We start from the raw sequence: 14776 nt of genomic DNA, 5'->3' as shown, positions 1-14776 counted from the left end.
TGGTAGAGACGAGGTTTTTTTTCCCTTTCTTTCTTGTTTTTTTCCTAGCCGATCTGGGCCCCGCTTTCCCAGACCTGTTAAGAGGGAATAATGTGATTGTTTCAGTTTCTAGACCTGACCTTTTTAACATTTAGAAGCCCTGAAAATGCAGCTAAATATACTGCAGCTGTTTCAGGAACAGTGTTCCTCATTGCTATGGTGGTTTTCTCCATTTCAACACAGGAGAAAATGTATTTCTAAGCAATATGCCCTAATTCATTCTTTTGTGTTGTGATCAGCTTTGTGTTTATTTCTGTGCTATTTTACAGTTCATGTCATGTGGCTCTGTTGTAGGTTTTACAAGCCATGGGGTATCCAACTGGTTTTGATGCAGACGTGGAGTGTATGAGTTCCGATGAAAAATCAGATACTGAAGGTAAAAGTGAAACAACGTCTTCAGTCTCAAGCAATAATACTGGAAATTCCACAGCCGACACCTCCGCTACCCTAGAGGTGAGGACTGCATTAGAAAGAAATCTCTGCTCCCATATGAGGATGGCGTTTTGTTTAGGGTTGTGGGTGAGGAATTAATAAGAGTTTCCAGGCTCAAATCTGCCAGTGGCTTTGTGTCACTGTAGACAAATAACCAATCTTTGTGCCTCCTTTCCTCACGTTTAAGGGGGATGTAGCAATCCTGACCTCCTAAAACCAGAAATTCTTGAAGGCAGGTGTTGTCTCTTGTAGTTAGTTTATGTATGTTCTGGTGACTGGGGTGGCTCCATCCTGCCTATTGCCTTTGGGCTGTAGTGATGCAAATGTCACGATTTCCATTTTGCAATAGAGGGGTTGTCAAAAAGGTGTATTTACAGAGTGTTTTAAACTGATACACACGAAGACCAATGAAAGTAGAAAAATTCATTAGGAGGTGTTAAGAAATCTGAGACCTAAGCAGAGGGAAGGTTGTGCTGTAAATACAGGTAATTGTTCTGTTCTTCGAATACTTGTCAAGATGTTAAAACATGAATTTCTTCAGTTGGAAGCCACCTCATTTCCACATGGCGTGCAGTCAATTCACAGACGTATTTGCTTCACTGAGACATATCCAGGGAAAGGAAATGGGGGTATTTTATACTCCACAAACTTCCCTGTTAATTTTCATTTAAAATTCATTTGATTTTATCACAAAAATGGGTAATATTTCAAGATGACTAAGGTATTTCCCATGCTGCATGACTTTGGGTTTCTATGTTTGAGACATTTCACTTTCAAAGGGCAGGTCCTGGCACTAGGACTCTTGCTCTTTATCCAAAATAAGAAGTTGCTTTGGCAAACAGTGCTTTGATCCCTTAATCTTCTTCTTCCTTACTGAGCAGTCATTTGTATCTGTAGCTGAGTGCATTCTAATCCAGGCTGATATGCCAGTGCACTGAGATCGCAGCTTCACCTTCCTCGCTTCCCAAACAGCTACAGATATTTCTGCTGAAAGACGTGACCCAAGAGATGAGACTTCTCCAGTCTGAGCTCAGTAGTGCCAGGACAGAATTAGCTCCAGTAGCAGAGCTGTGTGCAAGGCTGGGAAGGCTGATCTCTCCTTTCAGTGATAAAGCCTTCAATTCCAAGGAACTGTGGCCTCAGCTTCAGCTTTGGATGCTCTCAGGGTTGGAATTCCAAGTGCAGCTGGTGTAACTTTGTGTGGACACCAGACCAGGCCATGAGGACAGTAGCTCAACAGTAGAAATAGAGAGGTGTAGCTTCTTTTGCAGCATTGTCTGTCCCCCTGCCATTGTTTAGAGAAGAGACTCTCCATCTGCTGTTGCAGCACAGATGTTACACTGAAGGCATGGCAGTGTTGCCTTTGATACAGCTCTGTACCTGGGAAGTGGCCTAGGGCTGCGTGTTGGGAAGTACAAACTATCAGAGAGGCTTGTCAGTGATAATGCCGCCTTTCTCCAAGTGGCCGTGTGGCACTGTCAGCCACCAGGCTGTAGATGTTTGTTTGCCCTTCAAGGAGATAAAGGGTCTAAAGCAGCACTGTTAACTGTCTCTCTAGGTAAGAACTCAGGGTCCTATACTCACAGCAAGTGGCAAAAACCCAGTGATGGAGCTCAATGAAAAAAGAAGAGGTCTGAAGTACGAGCTCATCTCCGAGACAGGCGGAAGCCATGACAAGCGCTTTGTGATGGAGGTGAGTGAAGCAGAGTTACAGGGTTGGTGGATTCTGACAGCCCCAAACTACATCATGTCTTGACATGAGGAGGAGGAGGGAAGTAAAATTGCAGCTATCATTTCCAAGTTCCCAATATGTGCGATATAATGGTTCACAGGATCACTTCAGTGTTCTTTATCAGCTTCATCATCTAGAAGCAGTGGAAACTGTCATTTAAAACACTGAGGATATTTTTGTTTTGTTTTTACGAGAGTTCTTTATGGGTGGCACAGGTGGGTGTATCATGATGTTCCCAAGGACAAACACTAGGCGTAAACCCATGTCTTGATTTTCAGGTAGAAGTAGATGGGCAGAAGTTCAGAGGCGCAGGCCCAAATAAGAAAGTAGCAAAAGCAAGTGCTGCATTAGCAGCACTTGAAAAACTGTTTTCTGGGCCTAATGCAGCAAACAACAAGAAAAAGAAGATTATTCCTCAGGTAAGAACTGTAATTTGATTTTGGGACCACTCTGCTATCACAGCTCTGGGTTGTCTGATGATATGGGAACTTCTACAGGAAACAAGTGATTTGTCTCTTGTTTTATGCACATGTGTAAGGTTTCTATTTTTATTCTTCTATAATTATTGTAGAGTAACAATATAATCTGATAGTTAGAACCATATTGTGGGAAACAGAGTTTAAAAGGAGGCCCAAAGAAAGAGAGGTGCTGATTAACTAGGGGAGATACAGTAAGATCAGCAGTTCAGTGAGGATGTGGAAGTCTTTTGTGTTTCAGGCCAGAGTATCTCCTGCATCACATGAGATGCGTAGATTTCAGGGAGGGTCATTTCTAGCCAGGTAAAGGCCTTGTAAGGCAGTGGGAAGACAGCAGAGACAAAACAGAGAAAGGGTCAGAAGCCACCAGTGTTTGTTCATGACCAGGCTGGAGGTAAGCAACACTCATTCTCAGTGAAGTGAATGTGCTGGGCTCAGCGTGCAGGGCTGGGCACTGCAGGCAGGGACCTGCTCACTTGGTTCCTGTCAGTCTGATTCTCAAGACAGTGCTTCTTCTGTCTGCATTCTGCCTTTGGCAAGACTGGTGCATTGAGCATGTTTAAAGAGATGTTTTTAAAGGTGGCGATTTAATGCAGGTGGCTTTTCTATTTCTGGCAACACCTTCACTTTCTGAATTGCTCTTTTTCATTACTCTGAGCAGACTAAAGGGGTTGTCAATACAGCTGTTTCTGCAGCAGTCCAAGCTGTTCGAGGCAGAGGACGAGGTGCTTTAACACGAGGAGCATTTGTTGGAGCAGCTGCTGCTACTGGCTACATAACACCAGGTAAGGCATGACACTGACAGCCAATGAAAAAAGATACACACAAGAAAATGTTAATGAAATGTTCCCTTTGTGGTTCCCCTTACTCTCCAAAGTGTGCATTGCTCTTTGTGACTCTACATGTCTGAGGCTTGTAGGTGACATGTGAAGGGAATCTAGACATTGCATTTACTTGGAATAAGAACCACAGATTTTCTAAGAATGAGATGCTGGAGATTCCTTTGTCAAAGCAACTCCAGTAGCTTCTGAAAACTAAAACTTCATTCCTCATGCTCAGGTTTTTGGGTTACAGCATGAGCTTAATTGTACCCTTTGGCAGTTCACATGCACTGATAGCACAGCCCTGCTGTTCGGTAGACTTGCTTCCTGGCACAGTCGACAGCACGTCGCCTTCATTGTTCCTGTATGTTCATATGATTATAAATATTAAAGCCCAGTAATTCATTTTTAATGGCTGTTAACATTGTTTTTGGAACTGTCTTTCTGCCTGAGGAGTCATTTATGAGACACTTTAACCTGCCAGGGGCATGCTTCTTGCCAGCATGGAATTACTCCAGAAAGAAGTTTAATTTCCCAGTCGCTGGAGTTGTTAAGCTTTTATTGGCCTTGGCCTTCACAGATTATTTCTCTTCATCCCCAGTTTTTCTCAGAAATCTCTTGCTTTCCGTGATGGACACAAGCAATCCCATGAGAAAAAAAACCCTGTAAAGCCTTCAGGAACTACTGAGATACAGTAACCAAGACTCATGCTACCACTCCTGCTTTTTGTCTCACTCCAGTCATGCTTAGCTCTTTGGGAGAAAAGGCTGCTGTGGTTTGCCTCTAAGTATTCAGCTGCCCTTTGTGAAGCTTACTGTTAGAAATGACAATTCACTGGAATTCACAGGAGCTTTCCTGAGGTGCTGTGGTACTGGCCTCAGGCATCGAGCATTTTCTAATGGAAGCTGAGGAAAATGGCTGTTCCCTGCATTTGACTGCATATGTAGTTTAGGGTATTTTTTTATCAGCAAATAGGGGATGTTTGGGTCATGCCAGCTCTGACAGGGCAGACTTGAAGGCTTCAGCTGCAAGACAGTGCTAAGGAAAATACAGCATTTAACTGATGCTGAGGCTTAAGAAGGTCATGAGGAGGAGGCTTGTTCTTCAAGCCACAATGCAGAAGGATTTGAGTGTTCTCAGCAATATTTATATGTATCAGTGCTTGGGTTTTTTGTGGTCCTGCTTCATGTCCCAGTAGGGATCCTTCCCTGTGTGTTGGGTGTGCAAACACTGATCATCTTCGGGTATTGGAGGAAATGAAACCCACCCCTTCTGTGTTTGTGTTGCAGGCTACGGAGCACCATATGGGTACAGTACAGCCGCACCAGCTTACGGTATGTATACCCCAGTAATTAACACATTAGAAATGATACTGAATCTGTTGCGGCAGTCCAAATGTGGCAGTCCAAGGAGAAAGTCCAAGAGATTCAAGCTCTTAAAACCATGACAACAACAACACTTTTATGCCATAACCTTGTGGTTCTTTTTTGGTTGGAGTAGCTTTTCTGCCTATGCTTTGCCTGATTTGTGGAAGGACTGCTTGTTCTAATTGCCTGTTCCCTTTCATACTGAAATTGAAGTAGTTCTCTTACTTTTTACAGCCAATCTGTGCTCCATTCAAAGACTACCGAAGGGCCTATTCCAGCATCTCTGTCCTGTGTTTATCTAAATGGCATTACAGTAGCACTGGCAAAATGTTTGTCCCCAAGTGTAAGTGGCTTGTGGACAAAGCTCCCTTAATGCCGTCAACTCCATAAAGTTTATGTGTATATACCCACCCCAATGCCCCTGCAGGCTAACGCACTGCTGCTTGGGACAAGCAGAATGGGTTCTGTGTAGTTTGTACTGTCAGCCATCAGGTCACAAGGAAGCTAGGATGTGGTTATTCACCACAATGCTTTCTACGAAGCACCACAGCAATATTAGGCTGGCAAAGCACTGGCTTCATCCAGACTGTACCAGAGAGCTATGAGGAAGGGTTTTTCTTAACTCAGCTTCTCCCTCCCCACTGGCTGTTCTTATGCTGGACTAACAATGCACACGTCTAACCGGCCCTTTTGGTTACTTTGAATGAGGTTTATGTGGCAATGGGAGCAAAGCCGTTTGGAGTCAGTGATATGTCCTGGCACACGGAGCAAGCCCTCTCCTGTGCAGGGACTGGGGAAAGCCCAGGACGTTTCCAGGCCTGCGTTTTTCAGATCGGAAACTAAGCCTGCAATTTGCTATCAATTTTCTGGCTTTTGTAGCATTTGGAGTACTGGTTCCTCTCAAATTTGTATAGTTTGGGCAACACCAACTCCCCTGATAGCATTATAAAAGTTAAAAATACTTTGAAACATAGATTTCCTGACTTTATTAGAGGTCTGAGCTATAAACAGGGGAGGAATGCTGCTGCTGTACTGAAAATGTTCACTTTGCTTGTCTAGGACCAATGGGTCCTACTGCACACCGCTGCAGTGGGAAGGGAAGGGCAGCCCCAGGGGCTGCAATCACAGTGGGGAATTCTCCTTTCCAAAGTGAAGTTGACTTGTAGGCCTCCTGCCCTATGGGCTGGGCAAGTGCTGTGACACAACAGCAGCTGACAGCAGGGCTGTCCCACTCAGTATTCTCTTTTGTGTTGCATTACACAATATACGTTTCTCAAGGAAAAATGAAAGGGCTTACTAAAATGAGTAAGATGATTTAGGGCTAAGATGAGGTCTATCTGCATGTGTGTGTTTCTACAAGCAGCTATACAGAGTGATGTAAGAGGAACACAATTGTTACCAACTGTCCTTGTAGCTTTTTGTGCCTTTCTCATTCATTCTGTTCTGTGTTTTTTCTCATGATGCCTATTTTGGGAGCTGGATTTTTATCACCTAGCTGTGTATATGTGACATATCACTGACTTCAAAGCATTGTGGAATTGAATGCCCCCATTTGTCACATAAAGAGTTTCTGTTTTTAATGTCCTATGATTGTGATGCGAAGTCCTGGGATAATGCTTTTTGGCTGTAAGGTAAACATGTCTCTTTGCCTTTGTAAGCTGTTGCATGTTGGGAAACTTCACTTTGATCATCTGGTGCTCTGGAATACCTGCTGTTGCTGCTTTGTGATTTCTAAATGGACACATAGGTTAAATACTAGAATTTAAATAGGCAAGATTTAAAAAACCAAATCACCACTTAATTATGCAGAAGTCTGCGAGGCCACAAGAACTCTCTAATAATCATGAAATCAGGCAGATATTAATCTTTCCAGATTTGCCACTTCAATACAGGAGAGGAAATGCAGAATAATGAAGCAGATGCAGCATTTACTGTAGGTGCTTGATTTCTGGCTGACCTACCTGGATGCTTATCAGAACTGCTGAACAGTTTCCCTGTGAGTTTGCTTTTACACACAGCAGTGCCTGTCTAGATTACCTGCAGTTGTAACTGACCTCTGATATTAGCTCAGAACATAGGAGGAGACAGTAGAGTTTAGTTATCATAACGATTATGAAGCAGAGCTTCAAGTCCAACTGCATGCTCTGCTTTTGAGAGTATTGCGTACTTAAATATTACCAAACACCAGGACAAAAGCAAAGGTTAAGCTAACCATCTGTTTGAAATAGTGCCAGTGTCAAAGTGTTTCTGTTTGTGGGACTCTGCACCCTAAAACCACATTGATTGACTGATCTGGAAAAGGTTAATGAGAACACAATTGTGCACTCTTATCTGACTTTCTTGGATCACTGAACTTATTTGGAGTCCTCTCCCTTTCTTTTCTCTGTAGGTTTACCCAAGAGAATGGTTCTGTTACCAGTTATGAAATTCCCAACTTATCCTGTTCCCCACTACTCATTCTTTTAGCAAATGGCAGAAGCTAATTCCCACTGATTGAACAACACAGTACAGTACAGAATGTTAGAAGAAAAAAAGCCTTTTTATCCTGTTTTCTTTGAACACATACTTGAGCAAAGTCATTTGTAAAGAAACATCTTTTTCCTACTTTTTGATTTTAACAAAATGCAAATTTAGTTCTCTAAAACTTGAAAAAACAATGTTCTGTGAAATGTTACCTCATTTTCAAATAACTTATACCAGCCTTCTGTTATAGGGAAAAACTAGAAGCTTAAATCTTACGTTTTAAATGAAGTATCCGATTATGTAAAATTAAATTTGTGAAGGATGTATAGAATATAAAACACTGATCACAAATAAACTGTTTTGTTGTAACACGAGAGTACTGCCTGTTTCCTCATGCAGTCACACAGATCCAGTTAATGACTGTACTTGTGGTAGGGTTATTAAATGCAGGGCAGAGTTCTTTAAAAAATAAAAATAGAATAAAAAAAACCAAACCAAACCTACACAATAGCAACTTTTCAGTTAACATTTAACTTTGTAAATATTATGGTGTGTAATAAACTTAGTAAAATATGGGCTAAAATATTGTTTTATCTTATTTTTTTATAGTTAAGCATCAGTACCTGAGTTTCCTTTATAATCTTTAAATCAGCAAACTTTAACTGTGATTTCTGGCACAGTCTTAATTATCCTAGAAGGCTTTTCACTTGCACACACTGCAAAACAAGCAGAACAAAGGGAATTAAGCTCAGACTGTCTCTGCATTAGGTCGCATTCTGTGAAACAAGCACTAAACAAAGGAAGTTCCCACAAAAGGACTCTTGTATGTAATTCCAGGGACACACAGTTCAGTCCGTATTGCCCAGAGAAAGGACAACAATAATGTTACAATCAGGTTCTTTAGAGCTCAAAAGCTGCTTTTTTTCCATTCTTTTCTGGTTTTTAAAAAATAAGAAAAAAAAAAAAGAAAAAACAAATTGCACTTGTTCTTGTGGCCTTCTTCACTTTACGATTGTCTGCCCACCCTTGATTTTCCATCCACCATTTCTACAGAAAGCATTTTAGTTGTCAATCTTGTATTAAAACAAAGGCTTCTCCTTTTCCCCCTTACATTTACAAGAATCTAAAGCAGCAACAAGGTCCCCATGAAAACTTGCTATTTAATTGTCCCAGTTCTTGTTGAGTGCTGCTGTGAAAAGTGACACACTTCAGCCATAGGCCAGTACTTTCTAAGAGTTGGTGCTCAAACCGAAAGACTCCGCTTCCCACCAAGGAGTGTGCGTTCCTGTCTGGAATTCCAGGACAGGCGCCAGCTCCGGGCTCTCTCCACCTGTTGTAGAGTTCTGCATAAACTCTGTGGGCTCTAATGAGGGATTTGAGTGGTCTTTATTAAGGTATCACCCCACAACATCAGCAGCGTTGTTGGCTGCACTTCTCAGGCCTCACCCGTTGCTTTTCCGTAGGTTTGCTTTAGTTCATGCTCCTTTAAGGAATGCCTTCACACACTGGTTCTCTAACAGATGCTGCTGCCGAGGCAGAGGGAGCTTTATAGATCAAGAGGGTGTAAGAGCAGTGCTTAAAACAGTGTAAAGTTCCTTCTCCCCTACACCCCCGTCAGAGGGAAAGAAATAGTAGAAAAGCTCATTAAGGGTCGGCTTGTGTAACAAGCTGCTTTTCTGGGAATTAACTGAAGTACTTGTGCAGAGGAACGGGTCTGTATCTGAAATGGGTTTCCTTCTGCCGGAGCTCTCGCTTTCATTTGGTGTTGGTGGTACTTTAATAAAAAACGCAGCTCTATTGGCATGTGGTGGCAGCTGTTGTGCCACCAGCCCCAGGTAGTGCTGACACGGAGCAGGGCTTGGGGGACGCGGTCAAATTGAGCAGTGCTCAGAAATCACCATGTACTTTGCTGGCCTATGGATGAAAGGAAGCCATCACGGAGCAGAAAAAGCATGGCTGATAAGAGCCCATTTTTGTTAATCAAATATTCATTAAAGGAATCTTTCCTGTGCACACATTCTTTTTTCCCCACCCCTCTTCTGGAGTTCCCCTGATTGGCAACCATTTGTAGTTTCTTTTTTCCTTTTTTTTTTAATCCCCAGATTTGTTAAATTTCAAACCAAATCTTCTCTGAACCAATTCTATACAATGAACAGTCATCAGCCAAACGACTTGTTCCAATTTCAGAAACAAGGAGGGCGCTATGCTCTTTTCCAACATGATGGCAGTCATTTCCGATGATTTATAGAAGTCATTCTTTATTTTTTGTCATTTGTTGGGAGTTACTAACCACATTGTAAACTTGCCCCCTTGCTGCATATTTTACATTTCTCTGCTTTACTGAAATATGAATGAGCTGTCAGTTCTTTGTTTAGAAAGTGGTAACCTTGGAAGTGGTAGATGTTTCAATACCTTCAAAGAATTCAAAATGCCCATTTTACAATGAAAATTCCACTTGCAGCTGAAAGAGCAGAGAAATTTAAATGGAGCTTCAGCTTCAGCCAGTCTCTTGGAAATTAACGTGGAGTTTTTGCTTCTCTGCTCTTCTCCCACTGTAGGTGGTTTTTTCATTGACAGTCCCTATTGCCAGCCTCTCAGCATCGCACCTTTTATTATTCACTTGGGCCCTCAAGATTTCTTCTCTGACTTCTAGAACCATCAGGTTGTGTGGCTCGAAATGGCATTTTGTACATGTCTTAAAAGCAAGAACAAACGTGGCTCGTTTTGAGGTTTCTCAACTTCAGACATGGAATCTGAGCTTTTTTCCTTTTTTTTTTAAAGTGTTTTTTCTCACTTCTTGAACTTTGTTCCATTTAATGAAAAGCAATACTTACTCCAAGCCACAGTCCTTTCTTTGGGTACATAGCAATAGATGTGTATATACTGCTGGGTATCTCTTTACACTAGAAGGGAAAGACTGGTGTGTCGGGGGGGAAACCAAACACCAAACCAAGAACAGACCTTGCCGAGTGCCTGCTTGAAGCAGAATCCTGCGTTTGCTTTTGCTACTGAAGTACTTCAGAATTTTAATACTACAACTGTATTTGCATGTTTCCTATAAAAATTGCTACAAGGACTTGCAATGGGCACTCTTCAGCAGTAGTGCTTTGTACCATTGCACATGTCAGCAGACATGAAATGTAGCAAAAAGGCAGGAGAAAAAAGTAGAATATATATTTTTTCCAAAATCGAATTAAAATAATATATTCTCTCTCTCTCTTCCCCACATCATTAATATGAGGCACAAAAAGGGTAGGCCTGAACATGACTTTCAAATGGGTTGCTTTTGTGTCTCTTAAAATCATCACCAAATGATAGGAAAATACAGTATCTGGTAAACAGCCAGTTCAGAAAACTTCTGCTCTAAATTTACTGAGGTTTTTTCCTCTTAAGTATTTGTATGTTGATATTTTGGGACTGTGAATCAGCAATAACTGAAAGGTGAATGTTTTTTAAATGGTATTGGAACATATATATATTGCAGCTTAAGACTTCTAAGCAGTTTTCAGCAGGTTAATACCACTTTATTCTCATTCTCTCCGGACCTTCATAGCCATATGCACTTGTATAAAATAAGCAGAAATGTAGTGACTCTAAGCTGAGATCGTGATATAAAGGTAAGAGATTTTATTTTCAGCTTAAAGAATATTTTTTATTGTTTTTCCTAAAAATCTCCTATACCTGTGACAATCTTGTATATGGCACGTGTTTATTATGTCTTGTTTAACTAAATGTTTGAACAGGTAATACCTAGGTCTGAATGCCAACTTTGTCTTTTTCAAGGCCACTTCAAGTACTCCCACTTAGTTAGAAAAGAAAATATTACTTATTACTTTTAAAAAATTGTTTGATTTTATCAACAGACTGTTCTCCTTCAAGTATTTTTCTCTTGTGTAGCATAAAAAGCTGTATTGATACTGCTGTGTCAGGCACTGCATTCCTTGCATACCTGTGGAAAACACTGGGTAGGTACCAAAGCCATGGCCATGGCCTGCACTGAATCCGCCCCCTGGTTATAGGTATGTGGAATGAAAATGAGAAGCGGCATGTGTGATACTATCTAACTAACAAGGAGAGCAATTAATTCCCTAAACTATTAGAGCTAACCTCCAAATAAAGAATGAAAGACTTTGATGATACTGCACTTAAAATCTGCAGAGATCAAATGACATTAGGCCAAATTAATCCATGAAGCAGCCAGGTTTGCTTTCCTCCTGTGGGCGCAGTGGGAGGAGAGGAAGGCAGGCAGGCGGTGATTGCACTCGGCATGAATCATTTGCTGAGCCGTGGTTCTAAAGCTAGAAATCAGGATACAGCCATCCATAAATAACTGTGTTCAGTTCTGTAATAAATGTTTTAACAAGTATTTTACTTGGATTAAAATGGGTTTGGATTATGACCTATATGGTGCACACTCTATGTGTTTTACAGTAGTTTTAAAATACTGTTTTTTAATTTGCCTTTATATAACCTTCTGTTATGCAAAGTTGCACAGTGCAGTGCTGCACCACTGCAGTACCTGAAGTTGCTGGAAACAACTTTTTTTATATAAAAATGGTTTAATATAAAAGCAAAAGGGAGGGAGTTGGTGATGCTGCATTAGCATTTTAGGGTCTCAGTTCAGAGATGAAAGCACCTGAAACACCCAACTGATCGCAGTTTATACTGATATAAAACAGGAAAACATTTGGTATAAAATACGTAGTAGTTATCAGGCCCAAAGCGTCTTGTTTTGCATCAAAATGTAACAGCAAAAATAAATTGTATTTCATTTCATTATTGAAACATCAGATTCACTAAATAACTGCATGTGTAGGTTATCCATAACTCAGGGTATGTCTGGATAGAATTCATAAGCTGATATAGAAAGTAGCTGTTAAATATTGTTAGCTTTGCTGCTGTGGGCAGAAACCTGACCTTGCAGGTGGCCCATGTGTTGGCACCCATGGGACCACATCACCATTTGGTTACATTTGCAGCTGCAGTTGATGAGCCATCAGAATGTCCTTCCCACTCTGTGGGGCAGGTTTTCATCTGCTGTTATCTTCAAGGTGCAAACCTGGGTCTTGGGCTGAAGCTCACTTAAAATTCAGCCCATTCTTCCAGCCTGTCAGGCTAAGCTGTCCTGATTATGGAGCAGCAGGCTGCTCCAGCTCCTTCAGCAGACAGGAGTTTAGATGCATCAGGGCAATGTTAAGGTGCATTATAATGAACTTCTCTCGAGTATTCCTTTCGTAGCTTAACTGATGTCAGTCTGACAAGCACTGTCCAGTTCAAGGACTGATTATTAAAATGTCTTGCTGGCTCTTATTTGATCTGCTTCTTTGTGGCTTGTACTTGGCAGCTTAATCCATTTGTATTGGTTTCCATCAGAACTGCTTTGACTGTGAATTTCTGTATTTTTCTGTCATCACCCTTTTAGCTCTTACAGTCCAAAGCATTCCGCTCTGCTGCTTTCAAATTCTCACTTTGTTGTATGTTCTCTTGGAATCAGTGATAAGCTCCTAAGGTGCAGGATTTCCTTGGAACCTGTCTCACTGAAAATGGAACTTGAGCAAAACATTCCCATATTGAAGTGTCATGGATGCAGGCTCCACAAGTGCCAAAGAGATTGTTGGCATGGGAGAGAGCAGTTAAATTCTGACAGCAGGTTTTAATCTAACTGAAATACCAAGCTATTATCGGATGAGTAATTTGGGTAACGTCTGCTTGATCAATATTGCAATAAGCACTGTTTTGCTAAGGCAGAACCAGAACTCCTTTCTTTTGCGTAATACTTACAAGTTTCCTTTTTGAAGCCTTCTCACAGAAGCATGGTCTGAAGTGCCTTTTCTGTGAGATGAGAGGTCTGGTTTATGGCTACTAAGCCCTGTATATCTGGATGTACCCAACAGGCAAATATGTAAACCTGGTTCTGTATGCTTGGTGCAGCTGCTAGTGTCACTGCCTATTTTGTAGCACCTTCTCAGTGAAGCAGAAATGCTATTTTATAGTTTGAATTTCTGATTCATGTTAAAGAGTTCTGGAAAAGTTCCTTTCAATTAGTACATATATAAATAGGACAGCAGGGAAAGTCTGTGCCTGTACACTGCCCACCTTAACTCTAGTTTTAGCTAGCCAGATGATAGCATGTATTTTGAGAGATGGTGTCTGGCACTTGAAGGATGAAAAGAAGCCAGAGATGTACAATAAAGAATTGACCTGTTTAATGTATTGTCTGTACTGGAAGTGAATGGCATTTCCACTGACTTTGGAAGAACAATTGTGAGTTTCAGTGGTCTGCTCTGTTAACACTGAGGACAGTGAGGTTGTTTACACAACAGGGAGATGAAATACAGCCTGTTCCACTGTTACGGTAGCATTTGTTTGCCATTAGCCATGCTTGCATAGAAAACCCACAGTCAGGCAGGTACATGGTTTCTCTTTCTACCAGTTTGTGTTTCATGGACCACATGTGTGGAGATGTGTGTAGAACCAGCCTGCTGCACTGTCTGATGGGGTCTGAAGTGCCCCAGCTGGACAGCAGGTCTCACAGGCCCATCTTCCCACCAGAGAATTTAATCCCAGCTGAGTTCTTATATAGTTGTAGCACTGGTGTGAGAGCCGCATTGGTATGACCTTGTTTTGAGGTCATATATTCTAGAAGCAGTCTTTTCCTTTGTTTTGAAATAGGTGAAAGCTAGATAGACGTACTGTTTAGGAATTAGCACATAACTTGAGAAGACACCTAGTGCTATTATACACAGGTTACACGTCAGCTGGTAGCTCCTCTCCAAAAGTGCACAGTTCTGCAAGGAGTTGGCACCTCTATTTCACCAGCTGCAGGGTCAAAACTTGAGTTTTAAACAGCAGTCTTTACAGATGGGAATGCTGAAGTACTGTGTGCTGCTAACCATACCTCAGCAGTTTCCTTCCCAGTGTGTCATCTTCCCAGATGCAACCATGAATTTTGAAGAAATAAGGTACTTGATAAAATAGGACTTTAATCTCACTTTGCCCTACGAGATTTCTCCAGGCACGTTTGTATCTACATAAGGTTTTAAAGGCAACCAGATTGCTTTGGAGAGCTTGGCTAGCTGAAAGCATGGTACGTGATCCTTCCTGCCATCATGCCCTTTCTCTTACTGTCTTAAGCACACATTCAGGAGCTGGAACATGGTGACCCAATTCCTGGGCATTGTGCCAGCTGGATGGAGGGAGGCCAGCCTGTACTCATGAAGGGAATGTATAACATGCAGCCCCTGTTGCCCAAGTGAATTCTGTTGGACACAGTGCACAATCCATCCCTCACAAAGGCAATTTAGTGCCTGGGTAGGTGGCTCCTAATCTGTCTAATTTGCTGTCATGTAGCCAATGTGAGCTAATGAGATGATTCAGCAATTGTCATGGCTCCCACTTAATGTGCTCTAAACCTGCTACTGTGACTTCCACTGCAGCTAAATACCT

General features: G+C 41.6%; 1 protein-coding gene across 4 annotated transcripts in view; it reads left to right on the top strand.

Annotated features, from left to right (window-relative positions):
- Positions 1-7704, top strand: part of STRBP (spermatid perinuclear RNA binding protein) — a 52529-nt gene extending 44825 nt beyond the window's left edge. For 3 of the 4 annotated variants that reach the window (XM_080630534.1, XM_080630533.1, XM_080630532.1), the window contains 6 exons: positions 334-492; positions 2030-2164; positions 2482-2622; positions 3341-3464; positions 4790-4834; positions 7257-7704. In XM_080630534.1, the coding sequence (XP_080486660.1) occupies positions 334-492; positions 2030-2164; positions 2482-2622; positions 3341-3464; positions 4790-4834; positions 7257-7333 (681 nt within the window). In that variant the 3' untranslated portion in view covers positions 7334-7704. Of the gene's footprint in view, positions 1-333; positions 493-2029; positions 2165-2481; positions 2623-3340; positions 3465-4789; positions 5277-7256 lie in introns of those variants that run through there. The other variant, XM_080630531.1, reaches the window with a different exon arrangement.
- The last annotated feature ends 7072 nt before the right edge of the window (positions 7705-14776 follow it).

This window comes from Psittacula echo (genome assembly GCF_963264785.1).
Source record: "Psittacula echo genome assembly, chromosome: 16".
Taxonomy (NCBI): Eukaryota; Metazoa; Chordata; class Aves; order Psittaciformes; family Psittacidae; genus Psittacula; species Psittacula echo.
The sequence above is the reverse complement of the archived record's forward strand: the minus strand, read 5'-3'. Positions and strand labels throughout refer to the sequence as shown.